Here is a 21,144-nt window from a genome sequence, read left to right as displayed (position 1 = left end):
TTTTTACGCCTCAGTCAACGTCTGCCTTCATTTACTTATTAGTAAATTGTAATGATGCGGTATATTGTCAGCATTTTTTATCTTTTATCATTTAATCATCTATATTTTTGACTAACTGAAACAGATTCATTCAATCTCATGACTTAGAAATATTTACAAATATGGAAAATGCAAGACAACTTAATCTTTGGCTTTTGGTAACACAGTACAAGCAAAAAAAACATTTCGCTGCTGTAGATACCAATTTAAAAGTACAATTCGTGGACACATACTTGAGTGGGCACTACTACAAACACAAAAGCATATGTCTATATTTAACATTCCATACTGGGGTAGCTACTGCCAGTCAATTAAAGCATTTTTTAATACAGAGCACACTTGTGAGTAGGAGACGTGATTTTTCCTGCACAGCTCATCTTTCATAAATATTATTCATGTACTACAAACATATATTTTAATGGCTCAAATTATTTTTCAACTTCCAAAACAACTTTTCCACACGCAGCAAAGGTTTCTTTCTAATACTGACAAAGCATTTTTTTTCTTGTAAAACAGTAAAAAAAACAAAAAGGAATTGTTGGTAATGGAATTCAAACCACGGAACACTTTATAATGGAAAATAGGCTACTACTAAGGAAAAATTAGACTCATTTTAAAATTTTAATCTATTTACATACCAGCACAGAATATCCCTGGGACTTCACTTCTGACTATTATGGTCCGTACTTTCTTATCAGATTTTAAAGCATCCACAGCTTTTGAAAGCTAAACAGAAACAGGGAGGGTAAGAAGGAAAAGGGGGAAAAATCATTTTTAGATTGATATCAACTCAACACTGTATTTTAATATTAGAAGCAAATAGTTTAATCTTTACACTCACCATTTTTATAAGATTTGTACTCAATGAATTTTTGGCATAAGCTCTGTTTATTCCAAGCACCACAATTCCTAGTTAAGGGGAAAAAAAGAAAAAGTCATTTGAGTTAGTGATGTATTCAGGGTACAGACTCCCGTATACACAGCTAGTTGACTTGGGACTTAGGAATCTACCACCACCTTGAGGTTCACTTCAAGAGCTTTACCCTAATTTTCATGTTTACCTTCCTTTTCAAGCATAATTTTGAAGAAGTGGTATATATATTTATAAAATCAATCTGATGCCTAATATTCACCACTTTTCTACAGCCTTTTAGAGAAGAACTTTATAACAGCATGTTCCCTTCAACTCCTCTCTCCTTCAACACCACCAAGGTAATCTGCCACATTTTACTAAATTTTACATCATTAAATCAGACTAAATAGTTGAAGGCCACGCTTACTGGTGAAAATTCTAAGTTACAGAATACTATTTAAAATACAGTTTTTCATCTTCAATATATACAGAAGTACACAATAGCTAACAATTCCTTCTCACAGGCAAGCATTGTGGGATCAGCTTTTTTGCTAGTACACCAGGTGTTAATACTCTTTTTATCATACTACATAGCTTTCAGTATTTTCTTCCTAGGTTTCTCTCCTGGCTCTGTCCCATGTACTTAACCTGAAGCCACCTCCACTTAGAACTCCAACAAGCAATTCAACCTGAATCTATAGGAAGTTCATTCTTTCTCCTACAAAGCCCAGCTCTCCCTCCTAACTTCCCTAAGCTTATCAGAGAGCATCATCTAAATCCAGCCTCCCATTCCAGTTGCTATAGTCGGATCAATTTTCTAAAACCAATTCCATGCATAGAATTCACCCCCTGTTTAAAATCCTTTATTTCCTATTTGCAAAATACCCGAGTTCAAAGACCTTAATTTGATATTGAAAGTCCTCTAAAACCTGTACCCGACCTTCTTGCTCCCCAAGGAAACTCAAATTGTCCTTGTATAACAAAAATGCCTTCCACCAGGTTGGGCGAGGTGTGGGGGGGGGGGAGGCCGGTGGGGGGGGGGGGTGTTGAGGTGGGGAGGGAGGGGGGTTGAGGGGGAGAGGGAAAGGGGTAATCCTTATTTGTAATTGGGTTAAACCAAAGACAACAAAATGTGCACATGCCTTCTCTATGCAAGAAACTGCTCAAACCCATTTTTCAACGACCTTAGGCTCACAGCAGAATAAATTTACAAGAATTCCCAATGATCTCAGTAAGGAGAAAATCATGAAGGAGAACTGGTTGCTAGGGCAGGCTCTGCATTAAACAGCTGAATGACCTTGGGTAGGTCCCAATACTACTGACAACAGCTACCACTAGTTGAGTCCTTTATTATGTGCTGAACACTGTTCCCAGCGCTTTACATTTATTGACTTACATAATCCCCAAAGCAACCTAAGAGGTAGGTACTGTTTTTATCCTTGTGGAACAGATAAAGTAATTGGGAGTTGAGGAGGTTAAATAACTACCTTCAGCTAATAAATAGCAATCTAACTCCACACTTGAAGGAAAAATGAGACTGTGCTACACTGTTCATGCTTTAGTTTCCTCAGAAGAAACCCAAGTGGTTAAGACTAGATATTAATTCATTCAAATGTACTGAGTACACATTATGGCGCTCAGCCCTCAAGGAACTATAGTCTAAAAAGGAAAGACAAACATCAATAAAAAAAAAATCATAGAAATATACAATTCAAAATGCTTTGCATGCTCTGAACGGTGCTACAGTAAGTTGTAACCAGAACTGATATGGTCTGGGGGCAAACAGGGATAGACAGGGAAAGCTTATCCAAGACAGTGCTATCTGAGTTGAGATTGGGAAGATGAGTATTGGGGGAAAGGAGGGTGCTGGATTACAGGCAGGAACAACATAGGAGAAATCACAAAATAGTCACGCCAGAAGGAGGAAAAGAGTACCCAATGAGAGGAGAGGTCAGCACCAGCCAGATATTGTCATTACAGGCCCCGTTAAAAAATAAGTAGTAACCGTTGAGAGAGTTTTAAGTATTGTAAACACACATATACAGCCAGTGGGGAAGATTCGTTTCTATATTTGGAGACCATGCCGAAGTGTACAGGGCTAGACACTTCCAGGCACAAGCTGCAGTCCACTCAACAGATAATAGGTTTGGCTGAGGTTAGTTGAGTTAGAAGTAGAAGGAAGTGAAAGGACTCAAGAGGTATTCAAGAGGTAAATGTAAAACGAGTTAATGACTGACTGGATTGAGGACTGAATGCATTGCAAGGAGGTATTAGGAGTGTCTAATAAAGTTTAGGCTTCAGCAATTGGATGAAAAGAAGATGACATTCAATGAGACAGAGAACCATAAAAAACACCGAGGTGAGGGTGCCGGGGGATAAGGTTCATGAGTTCAGTTTTGAATTAAAGTGAATCTGAAGTGCCTTTGAGACACCCAAGCTGGTTATCAACTCTAAGGGGACCGACTAAGAATGCAGGCTCTGAGGTCGGACTGCTGGGACTGAAATCCCAGTCTGCCACTAGCTATGTGACACTGGACAGTTACTTAACCTCTCTGACCCTCAGTTTCTTACCCTTTTAAGTGAAGATACTAATAGTTCCAAACTCTGTGGGACAGTTGTGAGGATCATATGGTAAGACATATGTAAAGCTTTCAACATCAGCATTTAATTATTATTGTCCCTTCTGCAAACATTTTGATGCAATAATTAAAGTGTTACCATAATGAATAGATGCTAGATAGGATACTGTTGACATTATTACTAAATTGTAAAGTGCCATCAAAATGCTTCTACCATAGTTAATTCCAGTGGTTTTGGTCCCATGTTTGAGGCCTGATGTTTTGAGCACTTCTACCTCAAACAGTTGGAAATCAGCTCTGTAATTTAAAACGAATCATCCAGTGCCTAACAACAGTCCCACCAAATGTATCAGTAAGCTACTGATACCCCAAAATGGAATAAAACCTTACTTTATTCTGCAGGGCCCATTGTTTTCGTTTTGTAACTGCCCCACTTTATTTGACAATTAATAGCTTCTCAATAACTCAATTATCATGCATCCTCATCACATAACCTAGCCAAAACAAGTTTGCTAGGTTATTAAGGTTATTAAATTCCTGTTTCAGACTTTTCCTGTCTTTTGACAAAATATCATAAAATTCTTGGTGTATCTTCAACAAGTTCATATTACAGCATCAACCCTGCTCTACAGAGCTCACAAAACTGAAAGTTGAACAAAATGACTCAGCTGGGACTTAAAATATATATATATTATATATGAATACATTTTACTCATACAAAATTGAAGTGATACACCCCAAGTGAAAGTCCTCCTTCCCTGGACCCATTCCATTCTCCTCCCCAGAGGTAGCCATAGCTATCTGCTGACCTGTAACCTTCCACAAAATATATTTACATACAGAAATAGAGTTGTGACTATAGTTTTGCTTATCGTTGCTATTTTACATAAATGGGACCACAGAGTATTTTCTGTTGGTGCTGTTCTACGTAAATAGGTTCATACATATTTCCTTTATTTATTTAATTTGGCCTTAAAGATCTTTCTACATCAAGACGTTCCTTTTAATTCATAATATTCTGTGAAATGAATCTCCATTATTTAGTTTCCTTTTCATGAGCATTTTCCTAAAATACTGCAATGCTGCAATCAACATTCTTGAAGATTTCTTTTCTGTACAATAAATATCTCTCAGGTATCAAGAAGGGGAATTTCTAGGTCCAACAGAATGTGTATTCTTAAATTTTAACAGATAACTCTCAAAAATACAGATACTGTCCAGCCAAATCACCAGTACCTATTTATTCACAGTAGCACATCTTAATAGAGCTCCAATTATGTGTATTACCTGCACAAGGACACTTCCTTGCCCACATATTTTAATATTTATATTATTACTAATTCTCAAAAAATATACAAAATCAATCTGAAATTAAGATCACTTCTAATATATTTTTAAACTACCTCTACATTGTACTAAGACACAACTGTACCAACAAATTAGTCTTACATTATACACATTAACTTATTTATAAAGAAATACAGAAGTTAGGACACTGGAACTCAGCTCCTTCAGGCCATTTAGAACTTTCTGTGGCAATTCTGTGTACCACTTTGTATGGAACCACCAGACTTTGTTAGACAAGATGCATAAGATACACTAGCATAGGATCTATTACACTGGAATACACAAAACTCATAACTTTACACACAGATACATACACTCTTTTCGAGTACAAGGTTTTTGACCTAAAATTAGAGGAATTCTAATAAATTCTGTTTCACATGGTACCCATCAAACAAAGAAAAAAAAAGTTATGTTAAGCTAATTACATTCACTGCATTTTCAAGTATATTACTGGTAAGAGAGAACTTCCGTTTGACTTGGTGTCAATGAGAACTGAATCTCACAATTTACTCTGTCACCACCCTCTCCCACATCCCAGTAGAGAATTATTTTGACCCAAAATAAATAAATAAATAAGGCACGGCTCATTTGTGAGAATACCACTTCCGCTCAGTTGAAAATTTACCTTGGCATGTTATCCTTTCTTCAATTCAGGCTATTGTCTCAGTCTCTTATCATATACAAATAAGTTTGGTCTGTTATTACTAACCCAATACTAGGTTTTATTCTAATATCCCCTTATGCCAACTGTTTTTTATTTTCTGCTACTTACTTTGTAGAATGGCTTCTAGTCTTCTTACTTCTCTTAAATCCTAACTTATTTATATTTTAATGATCACAGCAGGAATATTATATATTGAAATAAGTGATTTTGCCATAAATTACCTTTTGTTTTATTAAAGATTTTTTTAATTATGTGTGTGAGCTGCTTACATTATCTATACATTTCATCTCAGGTCAGTAAGGGGACCTCATTGAACATGTTATTGAGAATCACTGGTCTACGCTCAACACTGAATATTATAAATCTCTGACAATATATGGGAATATAACATCATTATGTATCAAGTTTCACCTAATTTTATGAACCAAAGTTGAGTTAACGAAGTTTAATAATCATTTGTCATTTGTTTTCTGAATTAACTGTTCTATTGTTTGCCTATGTTATCAGAGTTGTCTTTTGCATTTCAATTCATAAATTTTTAGATTACAGACATTAATTCATTATTTATAAAACAGATCTTTTCCCTATCATTCACTTTTTAAAATTCAACTTGTTTATGGTATTTTTTTGCACCATCGTTTTAACTTTTTATATAGCATATTATTGCCTTTGCAACTTTCGGGCTTAGTATCTTCCTTGAAAAGGGTTTACAATGGAAACACACATCCACACAAATGCACCAAAATGATCACAGCAGCATTATCCAAAATATTCAAAACGTGGCTACAACCCAAATATCCCTCAGCTGATGAATGGATAAACAAAATGTAGTATATCCACGCAGTGTAATATTTGGCCTCAAAAAAACAACGAAGTATCAATACACATACAACATGGATGAACCCTGAAAACATGCTGAGTGAAAGAAGCCAGTCACAAGGGAGCACATACCTTATAATTCCATTTATATGAAATGTTGAGAGGAGACAAATCAGAAGGGACAAAAAAGGTCGATTAGTGGTTGCCTAGGACTGGTAGAGATGGAGGGGTTGAGCAGCGACAGCTAAAAAGTGTGAAGTTTCTTTTTGGGGCAATGAAAATGTTCAATAATTGATTGTGGTGATAGATGCACAACTCTGTAAATATAGTAAAAGCCATTAAACTTTACATTTTAATAGGAGAATTTTAAGGATATGAATTATATCTCAATAAAGCTATTTTCTTAAAAAAATTAAATAAAAAAAAAACATGGCAACATTCACTTAGACCTAGAAATAGAGTGAAATTACCAGAGAACCATGGACTGAGGATGAGGGCAAAAGAGAAGGTAAACATTTGTGGTGGAGTGTGAAAGGGAGCCAAACCCTTATCCTCCACTGCAAAAAGTCAATAGATAGGTAATACCTAAATTTGAAAATTCCAGAAGTAGAAACACATGTATGTTATTTCAAATGAAATAACATATGATATAACATATACCCCAAAGAATCAGCCAAAGGGTTTTAAATAACTGCTTCTGGAGTATAGGAAATGGGGTGGAGGAAGGCACTGCTAGTTCTCAAAACAAACCATGTTAATATTGGTCACAATACTAACTGTATATGTAATTAAGAAAAAGTAAAACTAAACCAGTTAAAACAAAATAAAGGATCTCTCTACCCTAATGTTTTGAAACAATTCTCTAATACTTTCTCCTAACATTGATTACTTTCATTTCTGCTGTTCTCAACTCTGCAGGTGTCTTATTTTCTCTGAAATGCATAAACATTTTTGGCTAGCACCATTCATAAAATAGTACCCTATTTTCTTTCTGATTTCAAAAATCAAACAACTGTATACTAAATAACTATAAAAATCACTCTCTGGACTCTCTGTTTTACTGTCAATTTCCTGGTCCACTCCTAATGTTCTGCTACTTTAATTATTATAACAATATTGTATGTTTTGTTATCTAATGTACAGTAAGCACCACGTCTACCAGCTATTATTTTTCAAAATGTCTTAAATATTCTTAAACACAACTCTTTTCAATGAAATTTAAAATACACTGTTAGGATATTTGTTGTTTAATATTTAGGAAACTGACATATTTAAAGTATTAACTCTTTCCCTTTATAACATGGTGCAATGCTGCAAATTTCAGGTCTTGGTTTTTTCCTCAATAAAGACTTAAGAGACTTCATCTTGCACATCTTCAAAGGCTATCTGTTGCCCCTTGTGAATGTTTTTATTTCTATATCAGTTATATTTTCTAATCACATATTGAGAGTATGTGGAAAGCTTAGTGCTATTTTATATGAAATTTTTCTGGCAAATTTATGAAATATTAATAGACTTAACAAGTGGTTCTCTTCAATTTTCTAAGACAACAAGCAATCATTATCTGGAAATACTGGCAGTTACATGTTCTGCTCCAATGTTAATTTCTCATTTCCTTCTCTTGCTGTTTTACTTTAGCTAGGACTTCAAGTCCAACATAATATTAGCAAAAATAATAAGTTCCCTTATTTTATCAATGCCTTTAATGAAAATGTTTCTAAGTATTTCACCATTTAGTATAATGTTTGCTATGCACTTCTAATAGCTTTTTTTCAAGTTGGGGAAATTTATTTCTACATTCAAACTTGCATTTTTAAAAGATCACTCAGGCCACAGTGCAGAAAACAGATTAGAAGCAAGAATATACTAGAATATACTAGACCAATTTCCCTTATGAATACAAATGTAAAAATCCTCAACAAAATACTAGCAAGCCAAATCTAGCAGCCATGACCAAGAGGGACTTATCCCAGGAATGCAAGGGTGGTTCAGCACAAAAATCAATCAAAGTTACACACCACAGGAACAGAATAAAAGAAAACATTTGAAAGCTACATGATCATCTCAACTGATGCAGAAGAAACACTGGACAAAATCCAACATGCTTTAAATGATTTTTTTAAAATAATAATTTAAAAACCTCAACAAACTAGTAACAGAAGGAAACTTCCTCAACCTAATAAAGGGCATTTATAGAAAACCCACAACTAACATCATACTTAATGTTAAAAGACTGAAAGTCTTCTCCTTAGGATAAATAACTAGATAATGATGTCTGTTTTCACCACTTCTATTCAATGTTGTACTGGAAATTCTAGCCAGGGTAATTAGGCAAGAAAAAGAAATAAAAGGCATCCAGATAGGGAAAAAAAAGAAGTAAAACAATTTCCATTCACAAATAACATGATCTTATACACAGAAAATCCCAATGAATCCACCAAAAACTATTAGAGCTAATAAATGAACTCAATAAAGTTGCATGACACAACATCAATATATAAAAATCAGTTAAATTTCTATACACTATCAATAAACACTCCAAAAATGAGATTAGGAAAACAATTCAATTTGTAATAACATCAAAAAAATACAATACTTAGGAATAAACTTAATCAAGAAAGTTCAAGACTGTACACTGAAAACTATAAAACACCATTGAAAGAAATTTTAAAAGACCTAAGTAAATAAAAATTTATGATCAATTGGTTTTTGACAAGAATACCAAGACCATTCATTCAATGGTGCAAGACTTTTCAACAAATAGTGGTGGGACAACTAGATACTCACCCACAAAGGAATGGAGTTGTACCCTTTCCTCACACCACATACAAAAATTATCTCAAAATGGATCTAAGAGCTAAAACTATAATACTCTTAGAAGGAAGCAAAGGTATAAATCTTCATGATCCTGGATTAGGCAACAGTGTCCTAAATATGACAACAAAAGCACAAGCAACAAAAGAAAAAACAGATAAACCAGACTTCATCAAAATTACCAAGGAAGTGAAAAAACAAGCCACAGAAAATATTTGCAAACCATACATCTGATATGGGGTTTATATTCAGATTATATACAGAATTCTTACTATTCGCAACAAAAAGACAACTCAACTGAAAAACAGGCGAAGGAGTTGAATAGTTATTTCTCCAAAGAAGATATATAAATGAAACGAGGCTCAACATAATTTGTTATTAGAGAAATGCAAATCAAAACCACAATTAGGTATCACTTCATACCCAATAAGATGGCTGTAATTTAAAAAAGGAAACAAATAAGCATTGACAACGATGTGGAGACATAGGAACTCTCAACCATACTCTCATATTCTCATACAGTTTGGTGGTTCCTCCAAACACTAAACATAAAATTACCATATGACCCAATGATTCTACTCCTAGATACCTATCCAAAAGAATGAAAACCTATGTTCAAACAAATAATCGTACACAAGTATTTAGCTGCATTACTCATAATATCTAAAAAGTAAAAATACAAAATGTGCTATATCCAGTCAATGGAATATTATTCAGCCATAAAAAGGAATGAAGTGCTGATACATGCTATAACACAGACGAACTCTGAAAACATTAGGCTGAAAGAACCCAGACACAAAAAGCCACATATCGTATGATTCTACTTCTAAGAAATACCTAGTATAGGCAAACCTGTAAAGACAGAAAGGAAATTAGTGGTTTCTGGAAACTGGGGGGAGGGGGAATATGGAGAAACTGACTAAAGAGCATGGGTTTGTTTTGAAAGTAATAAAAGTGTTCTGGAATTAAGACAGTGATGATGGCTGTACAACATGGTGAATAACCTAAAAACTACTGAATGTACACTTTGAAAAATTAAAATGGTAAACTTTGTTATTATGTGAATTTCACCTACGGTTACAAAAAAGAAAAAAAAAAAAAGTATACTGGGGGATACCAAACAAGAGGCTACTGCAGAGATCCAGATGAGAGATGACAGCACACAGGCTTCAGGCTGTGGAGTGGAGATGGAAAGCAGACTGCTTCTAGAGATATACTGAAAGCAGTACCAACATAACTATTGCCAATAATATTATAAACCCTGTTTATATTCAATCTATAGATACAGCAATGGACAACTGTAAGAGAACAAAATGTAACTATCATAAACTTTGATGATATAAAGTTACAAATGACAGAAATTGTATGGTTAGAAGATGAAGGATATAGAACAGCAAACATTTTCTGAACTTACACCAAAAAAATCCAGATACTGTCTATAAAAATAATTATAAAGGTAACACAAACCAGAAAGTGAATAAAATTATCATTCACAGCAAAGACTCAAAATATAAGTTTAAAGTCTTTACTTTTGATGAAACGGTTTGAAAGTGAACAGATGACACCCTTCCATAGTGTTTTTTGTTTGTTTGTTTTTTTATTTTACCATGAGCATATATTGTTACTTTAGAATTTTATAGACCTCAATAATTTAACTATTTTTACTAACAAATCACTTGTAATACACAAAGAACTGAAAACCACTGACAGAATACTTTTGATAAACCATATATAATTCAGTCTCCTTAAAACACTACAAAAGTAGTAAGAACTTACAAAAACATAATGAACTAACCCAGAACTCTTTCACATGAACAAAAGGAGATACGCAATTTTTATAATACCCAAATTTTAGAAACAACGTGGAAAATCATTAACAGATGATGACTGTAAACCTAGAAAACCCAAAACAATCAAATAAAAAACTACTGCAACAAAAGAGCATTATTTAGAAGACATGAAATTAAATATCCAGATAAAATAGCCTTCATATAGAAGGAAGGAGAGAGAGGGAGGGAGGAGGAGGCGGGGGGAGGGAGGAAGAAAGGCAAGCACACAGAAGATATATTGAAAGAAATCATCTCATTTTTATGAACAACCAAACAGGAGGCAGGATGACCTGGGGTACACTTAACATAAATGTGCAAACCCTACTGGTGGGCACTTCTAAAACTCCCCTTAAAAAAAAAACAAAATAGAATTGCAAAAATGGAAACACATACCGTGTTTTTAGGTAGAAAAGAAAGCAGTATCATAAATATTTCCCTAATTTTAAATCCAACACAATGTCAATAAAAATACCAACAAGCCTTTTTCTGAAACTATACATGGAGATTCCAAAACTCATGTGGAAAAATAACCATGCAGGAAGAGCCAAGAAAAAAAAAAAAGAAAGAAAGAAAGAGCAAAGGTGAAGGAGGGAATACCTAGCCCTACCATACACTAAAACACAACACAGCTTTAATCATAAAATAATGTAGAAGTGCAACATCTACAGAGACCATAAAACAGAACAGAAAGACCAGATGGAAATTTAGCTCATGATAAAAATGGCCCTTCAAATCAGTGGGGTAAAGATGAATAAGTGGTGTTGGGACAACTGGATACCCATTTGGAAAAAGATAAAGGGTCTGTATCTCACACTACCATGATAATTCCTTTATTTTTACATTGATGGTTTCAAAAGTGGTGATTTTCTATCATTCTTACCATTCTTCTATAAAAACATCTTCTTCCTTACCCCACCATCTTGAGTAATCACCATGGCTTCATGGATTCTTTATTCAAGGTGCTATAATCCATTATCACTGTATTTTTTAATGTTCAAAGCCCTTGTAAGCTTATATCCTGACATGTTCCTTTTAGTATTTAACATGTTTCTATGTCCTTCTGACATGTTCCTTTTAGTATTTGAACACTTCCTTGCTTTTTGACTCACAAAGATATTCCAGGCTCACCTTTCACTTTCCCTGCTCCAGACCTGAAATCAGACATTTCTCCAAAGAGCTCTGCCTTCTTTCAGTGGGGGAACAGTCTTTAGAAACCAAAATCTGGACATTAGATATGTTCACTGCTACTGTGGTATCATTCCTTTTAGACTGTTTCAATGATCAGAATAGGAAATAAATATAAACACGTACGTATACAATATACTTATGGTTTTTGTAAGTTTGTCCTGATAACTCTAATTCAAATCCAAGGTAACAGGTTTCTTCCTCACCTTCCCCCATCCCATATTTGTACTTTCTCTCTCCTATCACAGTGAAAAGTCTGTTTCCCAAGAACAACATTTTTTTCATTTACTCTATCCTATCATTAAAAGGAAACATATTCAGAATTATTAAGCCCAACTACTTCTAACAACAAACTACTAAGAAAATTTCAAGATTCTTTTTGACTCATAACTAATTGATCTAAATGATAACAACTTATTCAAAACAATAATGCCAACCATGTATGGGGTGACTGTAGCTTACAGAAAAGGGTAATAAATGACAGTAATGTTATAAGGAATGGGAGGAAAGAAATAGGAATATGCATTTATACCATTACCACCATGAAACAGTATAGTGTTATTAAAAAGCAGGCGTGGATTCATTATAAATATATATTGCAAACAACAGGGTAACCGATAACAGTTACAAATACATAATAATCCAACTATTTAAATAATCACTTTAAGTATGAATGGTCTAAAATACACTAATTAAAAGACAGATACTGTCAGAGTGGATTAAAAACAAGACCCAACTATATGTTGCGTACAAAAAATCCACTTTAAACATAAAGACACAGACTGATTAAAAAGGAAGAGATGAAGAAAGATAAACCATGCTAACACTAATAAGACCTGGAGTAGCTACATTAATTTCAGAGACAGCAGATCTCAGAACAAGGAATAGTCTCAGGGAGAAAAAGGGGCATTACATAATGCTGGAGGGGTCACTTCTGCAACATAATAACCCATGAGTATCCACCTAACAATAGAGCATCAAATTGCATGATTTAAAAACTGACAGAATTACAAGGAGAAATAAATCCACTAGCATAGTTGCAAATTTCAACTCACCTCTATCACTTATAGATCCATCAGACAGAAAATCAATTAAGGGTATAGCTGAACTGAACACGAGCAAAAAAATCAACTAAATCTAACTGAATATTAGATCTACCTGAATATAGAACACTGCATCCAACAATAGCAGACTATTCATTCTTCTCAAGGTCATACTGATATTCACCATGACAGACCACATTCTGGGCCAAAAACACACCTTAACAAATTTAAAATAGAAATCAGGGCTTCCCTGGTGGCGCAATGGTTAAGAATCCACCTGCCAATGCAGGGGACAAGGGTTCAAGCCCTGGGCCGGCAAGTTCCCACATGCCGAGGAGCAACGAAGCCCATGTGCCACAACTACTGAGCCTGTGCTCTAGAGCCTGTGAGCCACAACTATGGATGCCCGTGTGCCTAGAGCCCGTGCTCCACAACAAGAGAAGCCAATGCAATGAGAAGCCCACGCACCGCAAAGAAGAGTAGCCCTCGCTATCCGCAACTAGAGAAAGCACGCACGCAGCAAGGAAGACCTCACGCAGCCAAAAGTAAATAAATTAAAAAAAAAAAAAAAAAAAGAAATCATACTGAAGTATGCTCCTAGATGACAATGGAAATAAACCTAGAAATCAATAACAGAAAAACAGCTGGAAAACCTCAAAATACTTAAAGATTAAATAAGGTACTTAAGTAAAATATAAGTAAATGAAGAAATCTCAAGATAAATTTAAAATACTTCTAACTATATAAAATTGAAAATACAACTTATCAAAATACATGTGATGCAGCAAAAGCAGTGCTTGGGGAAAACTTACAGCATTAAATGCACATATTAAGAAACGTCTACAATTGGAAATCTAAGCTTCCACCTTCAGAAACTAGAAAACAAACAACAAATTAAATTAAAATAAGTGGGAAGAAAAGTAAAAATCAGCAGAAATCAATGAAATTGAAAGTAGAAAATCAGTAAAGAAAAATCAATCAAATCAAAAGTTAGTTCTTTATTAAAAAGATCAGTAAATTAATAAGCCTCTAGCCAGTCTAGCCATGAAAAACAAGAGAGAAAACAAATTACTAATATTAGAAATGAAAGAGAATATCAATTACTAACATCAGAAATTCATCACTACTGAATCCCACTGATACCACAAGCATAATAAAGAAATATTATGAACGACTATATGCCAACAAATTTGCTAACTTACATGAAATAAACCAATTCCTTGAAAGGCACAAGCTAACAGGACAAGAAATAGATAAGGTGAATAGGCTAAATCTATTGATATTAAAGAAACTGAATCAGTAATTAATAAGCTTCTAAATCAGAAAGCATCAGATGCAGAAGGTTTCACCAGTGAATTCTACCACAACATTCCAAGAAAAAAATGATGCAATTTCTCTACAATCTCTTCCAGAAAACAGAAGCAGACGGGGCACTTCCTAGCTCATTTTATGAAGTCAGCATTACCTGTATACCAAAATCAGACAAAGACATCACAGGAACGGAAAGCTAAAGACCACTATTTCTCATAAACATAAATGCAAAAATCCTCAACAAAACGTTAGCAAATTAAATCCAGCAATGTATAAAAATAATTACACCCCAAAATCAAGTGGGATTTATTCCAGGTGTGAAAGACTGGTTCAATATTTGAAAATCAATTAATGTAATACATCATATCAATAGGCTCAACATGAAAAGTCATACAATCATCTCAATAGATGAAGAAAAAGAATTTGACAAAATTCAACCAGATAAGAACACTTGAACTATGAATAAACAGAGGCTTCTTCAACCTGATAAAGGACATCTACCAAAAAACCCATAGCTAACATCACACTTAATGGTGAAAGACTGAATGCCTTCCCCTCAGATCAGGAAAAAGACTAGGATGTCTGTTCTTGATACTTTTAGTCTACACTGTAACAGAGGGTCCAACGGGGGAGATCACAGAAGAGAAAGAAATAAAAGGCATCCAGATTGGAAAAGAATAAGTAAAATTTCTTCTGTGTGCAGATGACATGGATCCTGTATATAGAAAATATTAAGAAACCCACTAAAAACCTATGAGAAAAAATCATCAAGTTCAGGAAAGTTGCATGATACAAGATCAACATACAAAAACAATTGTATTACTGTACGCTAGCAATGAACAATCTGAAAACAAAACTAAGAAAACAATTCCATTTACAATAGTATCCAAAAAGAATGAACTAGCTAGAAATAAATTTAACAAAAATAGTGTAAGACCTATACAATGAAGACTACAAAATACTGCTGAATGAAAAGATATTCCATGTTCATAGAATGTTAAATTTTACATCGTTAAAAAGGCAATATTCCCCAAATTGATCTACCTATTCAGTGCAATTCCTATCAAAATACCAGTTGACTTGACTTCCTTGAAAAAACTGAGAATTCTTTAGAAATTCTGGTATAAATTGTTCAGAAATGGTACTGACATAAAGATAGACATGTAGATAAATGGAATACAACTGAAAGTACAGAAACAAACTCTGTGTTTACAGTCAATTAATTTTCAGCAAGGGTGCCAACACAATTCTGTGGTGAACAATAAGTCTCATCAATAGCACTGGTACACTGGATATCCAAAGCAAAAGAATGAAGGTGACCTCTTACCTCACACCATACACAAAAACTAACTCACAATCGATCACAAACACAAACGTGAAGAGCTAAAACCATAAAACTGTTGGAAGAAAACAGTTATAAATCGTTGTGATCCTGGGTTAGGCAACAGTTTCTTAGATATGATCCAAAAGCTCAGCAACAAAAGAAACAAATAAATTGTACTACATCACAATTAAAAACCTAGGGTCTTCGAAATTAACAAGAATAAAAAGAATCCATAGGAGAAAATATATTCAAGTCATGTATCTGATTAGAGACTTGCATCCAGAATATATAAAGAACACTTGCAATTCAACAACAAAAAGACAAACAACCCAATTAAAAAGCATTTGAGAAGACATTTCTCTTAAGAAGAAATACACATGGCCAATAAGCACATGAAAAGATACTCAACATCTTTAACTATTAGGGAAGTCCAAATCAAAGCCACAATGAGATATCACTTCCCAACACACCCGATGGCTATAATCAAAAACCAAACAAGTACTGTTCATGATGTGAAGAAATTAAGAGCCCTTATACTTTGCTGGTGGGAATGTAAAATGCTGCAGCCACTTTGGAAAACTTTGGCAGTTCCTCAAAATGTTAATCATAGAAGTACAATTACCATATGATCCAGCAATTGCACTCCTAAGTGGAAATAAAAAAGGATGTCCATAAAAAGTTATACATGAATGTTCTAAGCAGCATTGTTCACAAGATCCAGAAAGTGGAAATGATCCAAATGTACATCAATAATGAACAGACAAAAAAAATCCAAACAATGGAATACTACTCAGTCATAAAAAACAAATGAAGTACTGATACATGCCACAACATAACAGAACCTTGAAAACCAAATGCTAAGTGAAAGAAGCCATAAATAACCACATATGATTTCTTTATGTGAAATGTCCAAAGTAGAAAAATCTATTGAGACAGAGAGTAGATGATAAATGGGTCTTAGTCTGGGGGGAGAGGGAGTATTGAGAATGGGGAGACACTGCCAAGGAGAACAGGGTTTCTTTCTAGATTGATAAAAATGTTCTAAAATTGGATTGTGGTGATTTGTACATTTTTAATTTTATATGTGAATTAATCTCAATAAAATGTTAAAATATATACATCTATCTAAATATATAGCTTTATTGAGATAGAATTCACATGCCATAAAATATATGGAATTAAAGAATGTATTCTTTAAAACATGAGGAAAATGTGAAAGGAATCAACCTGTTTAAAAAAAAAAAAAAAAAAAAAAAGCATGTAGTAGGAAGATGAGCTAGCTGACCCCTGCAACAGGCCACCTGAGACATGATAGAGGCTTGGACAAGAGCAGTGTTGGTAAAGAAGAACATGGATAAAAATGGAAAGACTACAAAGGCACTTGGGAAGACCTGATGATAAGCCAGATGTGAATGGTGAGGTAGGAGCAGGCATTAACAATAACTTGAATTATGCATTTGCTTGTTTGCTCTATTTCTACCAGAAGTTGGTATAAGGTTCACAAAAATGATCTTTAAAATGGGTCACAATTATGAGTAGAAGCCTGCAAGACTGGGAGAAGGTTGGTAGGGAGAAGGGAGAGGTCATTCCAGAAGGTGGGTGCAAAAGCACAGACACATAAGAGCAAGAAAAGGTAAAGCTTAGGTGCAGCAGAAGGGAGATGGATGGTCTGTAAAGGCCTGCGGCTGGGAGGGCTTGTAGGCATTAGAGACCACTAGAGGTTTTTAACTGAACAGAGATGTAATTCTCGCTTGGCCTTGAAAAAATAACCCCAGCACCAGTGCAAAGAACAAACTGGGAAGGAGAATGACTGGAGACCAGTTGACCTATAAAGGCAGCCACTGCAGGAAACCAGGAGAGACCTCTGTAAACCATGACCGGGACTGCTGCTCTGAAACTCTGAGTAGGCTGGACAACAATGCAAGAAATAACGACTAAAGAAAGTTGGTTGTCTAACTGTGCTTCCACAACAAATTACAAATCTGGAACCCAAGCAACCTATGAGTACTGATGTATTCTGCATTTACCCACCTCCACCAGCCTAAAGAGGCCTACAGGGCAGAGGGCAGTCTGGGGCTCCTCTGACCCAGTGGAGTTGTCATATTCCCTGCAGGCTGCTAAGAGCACCAAATTTTGGACTCGCCTCTAATAAGCAAAGGCACCAGGGAGATTCCTTCACCTGCACCAGCCTTGAACTCATGTTTTTCTTTGCACTGCTTATTGCTGGTTTGACAGTAAAGCAAAGCAAAGCAAAGCATATATAATGTTAAACAAAACTGAGTTGTCACCTTGCCAATCCTGAAAGGAAGTGGGTCAATTTTCTTAAGAACCCATATTCCCTAATAGCTGATTTTTACATTTCAAGGGACAAAACATTCTGAATTTATCAAATTGACTTATATTCTGATTTCTTTTCCTTGACCCATTTGAAACCTAACTGAAGGACTTTCCAGACATTTTCTAAAAATTTACTTTCAATGTGCCTTCATTTAGGTCAAAAAAATACAGAATATGGTGCACCTTACTAGCTGTACCTACAATGCGTTTGTATCTAATGTACTGCTGGTTCACCTAATGTAACTGAAATGCTGGCAAGACTAAGCTTACCCAAAAGATGGTAGCGTTCATGGCTCTAATCACTCCCCTGCCAATCTACTTTCCAGCTGAATTTCTCAATATTCTGCCTGTCATGCCACTACAACCACACTTGCCTTATGCCATTTCCCCAAAACACCACACGTGTTCCCATGCCATGCCTTTCACCATGCTCTTGTCTGTATGAAATAATAAACAAATAAAAGAAATAACTCATCATACTCCAGAAGACCCCCTATGAGCTAGATCGATACTCAGTGAGCAATTTATATTACCCTCTCGTCTGATCTCCGCAGTAGGCATACAAAGTTGGTATTATTTTTACACAGAAGAAAATTGAAGCACAGAGAAGTTTGCCTAGGAACCCTCACTAATGTCACATTCCATTGCAAAGAATGCCTTGGACCCCTTTCATCTGGCAAAACCCTAACTTAACCCTCAGAATCCCCTTCTGGAGTCTTCCAATCTCCCCAGATATAGCTATCTTATGAACCTTGGGGGTACTACAGCCCTTTGCTCTCGCCAAGCCTTTAAAGTTAGCATAACCTTTTAATCACCACTATCTTCCTCGCTAGACTGGGTGCTGCTTAAAGACAGCAATCATGACTTAACTCGTTTTGCACTTCTGCTTAACCGATTATAGGTGCTCAATAACTGCATGTCAAAATTCAATGACTACTCTTCTGGCAAACTGCTATTTCCACCTTTCATGATCCATTTAACTTCTCCCAACAAGGCAAGTGAAAGGAATTGAGCTTTAACAGCAATCCCACCGACTGGCACACATCCTCTATCACAACCCTTCCTCCCACTGTATTGTACTGCTAATGCATCTATCTCCTCCCAAGGAGGTAGCTCAAGGGCAAGATCAACATCATCCACAATTGTGTCTCCCACGGCTTAGCAAGGGAATTGGAAGACCAAGAAAATGCTCAAAATTGTCTAACTGAACTGAAATAGTCCACAAAACTAACCTTCTAAGATAAAATGGGCAAGGGGAAAAATTGTTCCAGATGCACCGCTTTAAACTGAAGAAGACTCAGAGTAATAAGGTGCATTGTCAAGGCAGCTTCCAAAACTCTCCGCCTGACAGCTGAGTTGACAGAAAGGAATCACAGAGCAAGAACAAAATCTGGAAGCAACTATCACACAGCCGGTTTAATGACCTTGGCTCGTCTAGAGATGAGAACGTAAGCCGCATTTCTGTCTTCGGCGCCGAGTAGGGCCACTTTTACAGGTAAGCTGCTCCGTAGGACACCTTTAGGCAAGGAGAGCACTACATAGCTGCAATGCTTGGGTGGGGGAGGGGAAGGGCCCCCAAGCCTCTCGGCGGACACTGACGTCAGCCCGGACACTCGACCTTGCAACCCCTTCCTAGGACCGGCGGCCGCCCGCGTCGCGCCCCTCACCTCGGTTCTCCTCCTCCAGATACCGCACCCGCAGCTCGTCCTCCTTCTTCACCTCAGAGCTGTAGACCCTCCGCCAGGCCGCCCCCCCGGCCGCGGGTGTCCAGCCCCGAGCCCAGGTCGCCGGGTCGACCCGCGGGACCGTCCAGGAGCCGGACAGCCTCCACCCAGGGCCAAGCCGCGCACAGCAAGCGGCCACCAAGCGAGCGCGGCCGGCCTGCAAGGTGCCCAAGGCCCCGGGCGCCGCTGCCGCCGCCGCCGCCATGTTGACTGTTTACGGCGTGAGCCTGCGGCTGCTGCCCCGCCCCCGCCGCGCGCAGGCCAGGCCCCCGCACGCCGCAGGGCCTGCCCAGGCCCCGCCCCCAGCTCGCTAGGCCCGGCCACGCCCCTAGAGCCTCCCTCTCGCGCCAGGCTCCGCCCCGAATCCTCGCCCCGCCCAACACCGATGACTGAGCGTTCCAGGTTCCACTTTCTCAGGACTCCCTTGCCTGACAGGAGGTGTAATCGCTTGTACAGCAAAGGCAGGGAGAAAGTAATTCTCCAAGGCTGTGGAATATTTTAGGGGGAACATATTCTATAAGAACTCCCCAGAGAGAGTCGCCTCCCTACACTCCCTGGGCCATGCCCTGGGGTCATGAGTTAGCAGCAAAGGTGAACTAAAATGTTTGGTCTCAGGTTTGGCTGACAGGGTAGCAGCTCTGCGTGGGACTCCAGTTTACTCATATATATAAGCGCCAAGGGTTATCGGTTAAACATGCCTATAAACATACATGAGGCTTACCATACAGAGTTCAGGAAGGTAGTGAGAACAACCAATAAAAACAAGGGTCCTCAGCCCACCAACGCAAGCAGGTGGCACGGCCCGTCCCGGAGTCTAGTCCTAATCAGGAGCCACCATCTTAACAAAGAGGCTCAGCCAAACCTTATGCTGAGGTGGGATTTAGAGCATAGAGGCCCTTCCCTCAACCAGAAACGCAGAATATCAACTTAGAGTGTAGGTGGCCATCAGAGTGTAGGTGGCCATCAAAGCACACTGTATACAATTTTCTCCTACCTAGCTTTTATCAAATCTCAACGGAGAAAAGGCGTGTTTGGGAATATTGTTTGAAAAACATGCTGCTACGAGAATATTCCCACTGCCACACAAATTTCTGCTGTTGTGCACTGATTACATTTTTGAGTATTAAGCAAAACTTCCTCCAATGTTAGACCCTCAGCTTTATCCAAAATGAAAAGAAAAAGCCAGTTGGGTTCCATTTCTGTGTCTCCTGTGAGAACGTTGTTGAGGGCATCTTTTATTCTATCTTCTGTAAAGTGCCACTTGTGAAATCTCTTG

General features: G+C 36.8%; 1 protein-coding gene across 4 annotated transcripts in view; it reads right to left on the bottom strand.

The window, feature by feature from the left end:
- AUH (AU RNA binding methylglutaconyl-CoA hydratase) overlaps positions 1-20,088 on the bottom strand; it is a 162,862-nt gene extending 142,774 nt beyond the window's left edge. For 3 of the 4 annotated variants that reach the window (XM_060101267.1, XM_060101268.1, XM_060101269.1), the window contains exons 1-3: positions 19,812-20,088; positions 881-948; positions 678-765 (exon numbers count right to left, since the gene is read on the bottom strand). In XM_060101267.1, the coding sequence (XP_059957250.1) occupies positions 678-765; positions 881-948; positions 19,812-20,073 (418 nt within the window). In that variant the 5' untranslated portion in view covers positions 20,074-20,088. The remainder of the gene's footprint in view (positions 1-677; positions 766-880; positions 949-19,811) is intronic. The other variant, XM_060101270.1, reaches the window with a different exon arrangement.
- Positions 20,089-21,144: the final 1,056 nt, after the last annotated feature.

The sequence above is a fragment of the Mesoplodon densirostris genome, chromosome 6, assembly GCF_025265405.1.
Source record: "Mesoplodon densirostris isolate mMesDen1 chromosome 6, mMesDen1 primary haplotype, whole genome shotgun sequence".
NCBI classification, from domain to species: Eukaryota; Metazoa; Chordata; class Mammalia; order Artiodactyla; family Ziphiidae; genus Mesoplodon; species Mesoplodon densirostris.
Note: the sequence above shows the minus strand (reverse complement) of the source record. Positions and strands in the feature narration are given on the sequence as shown.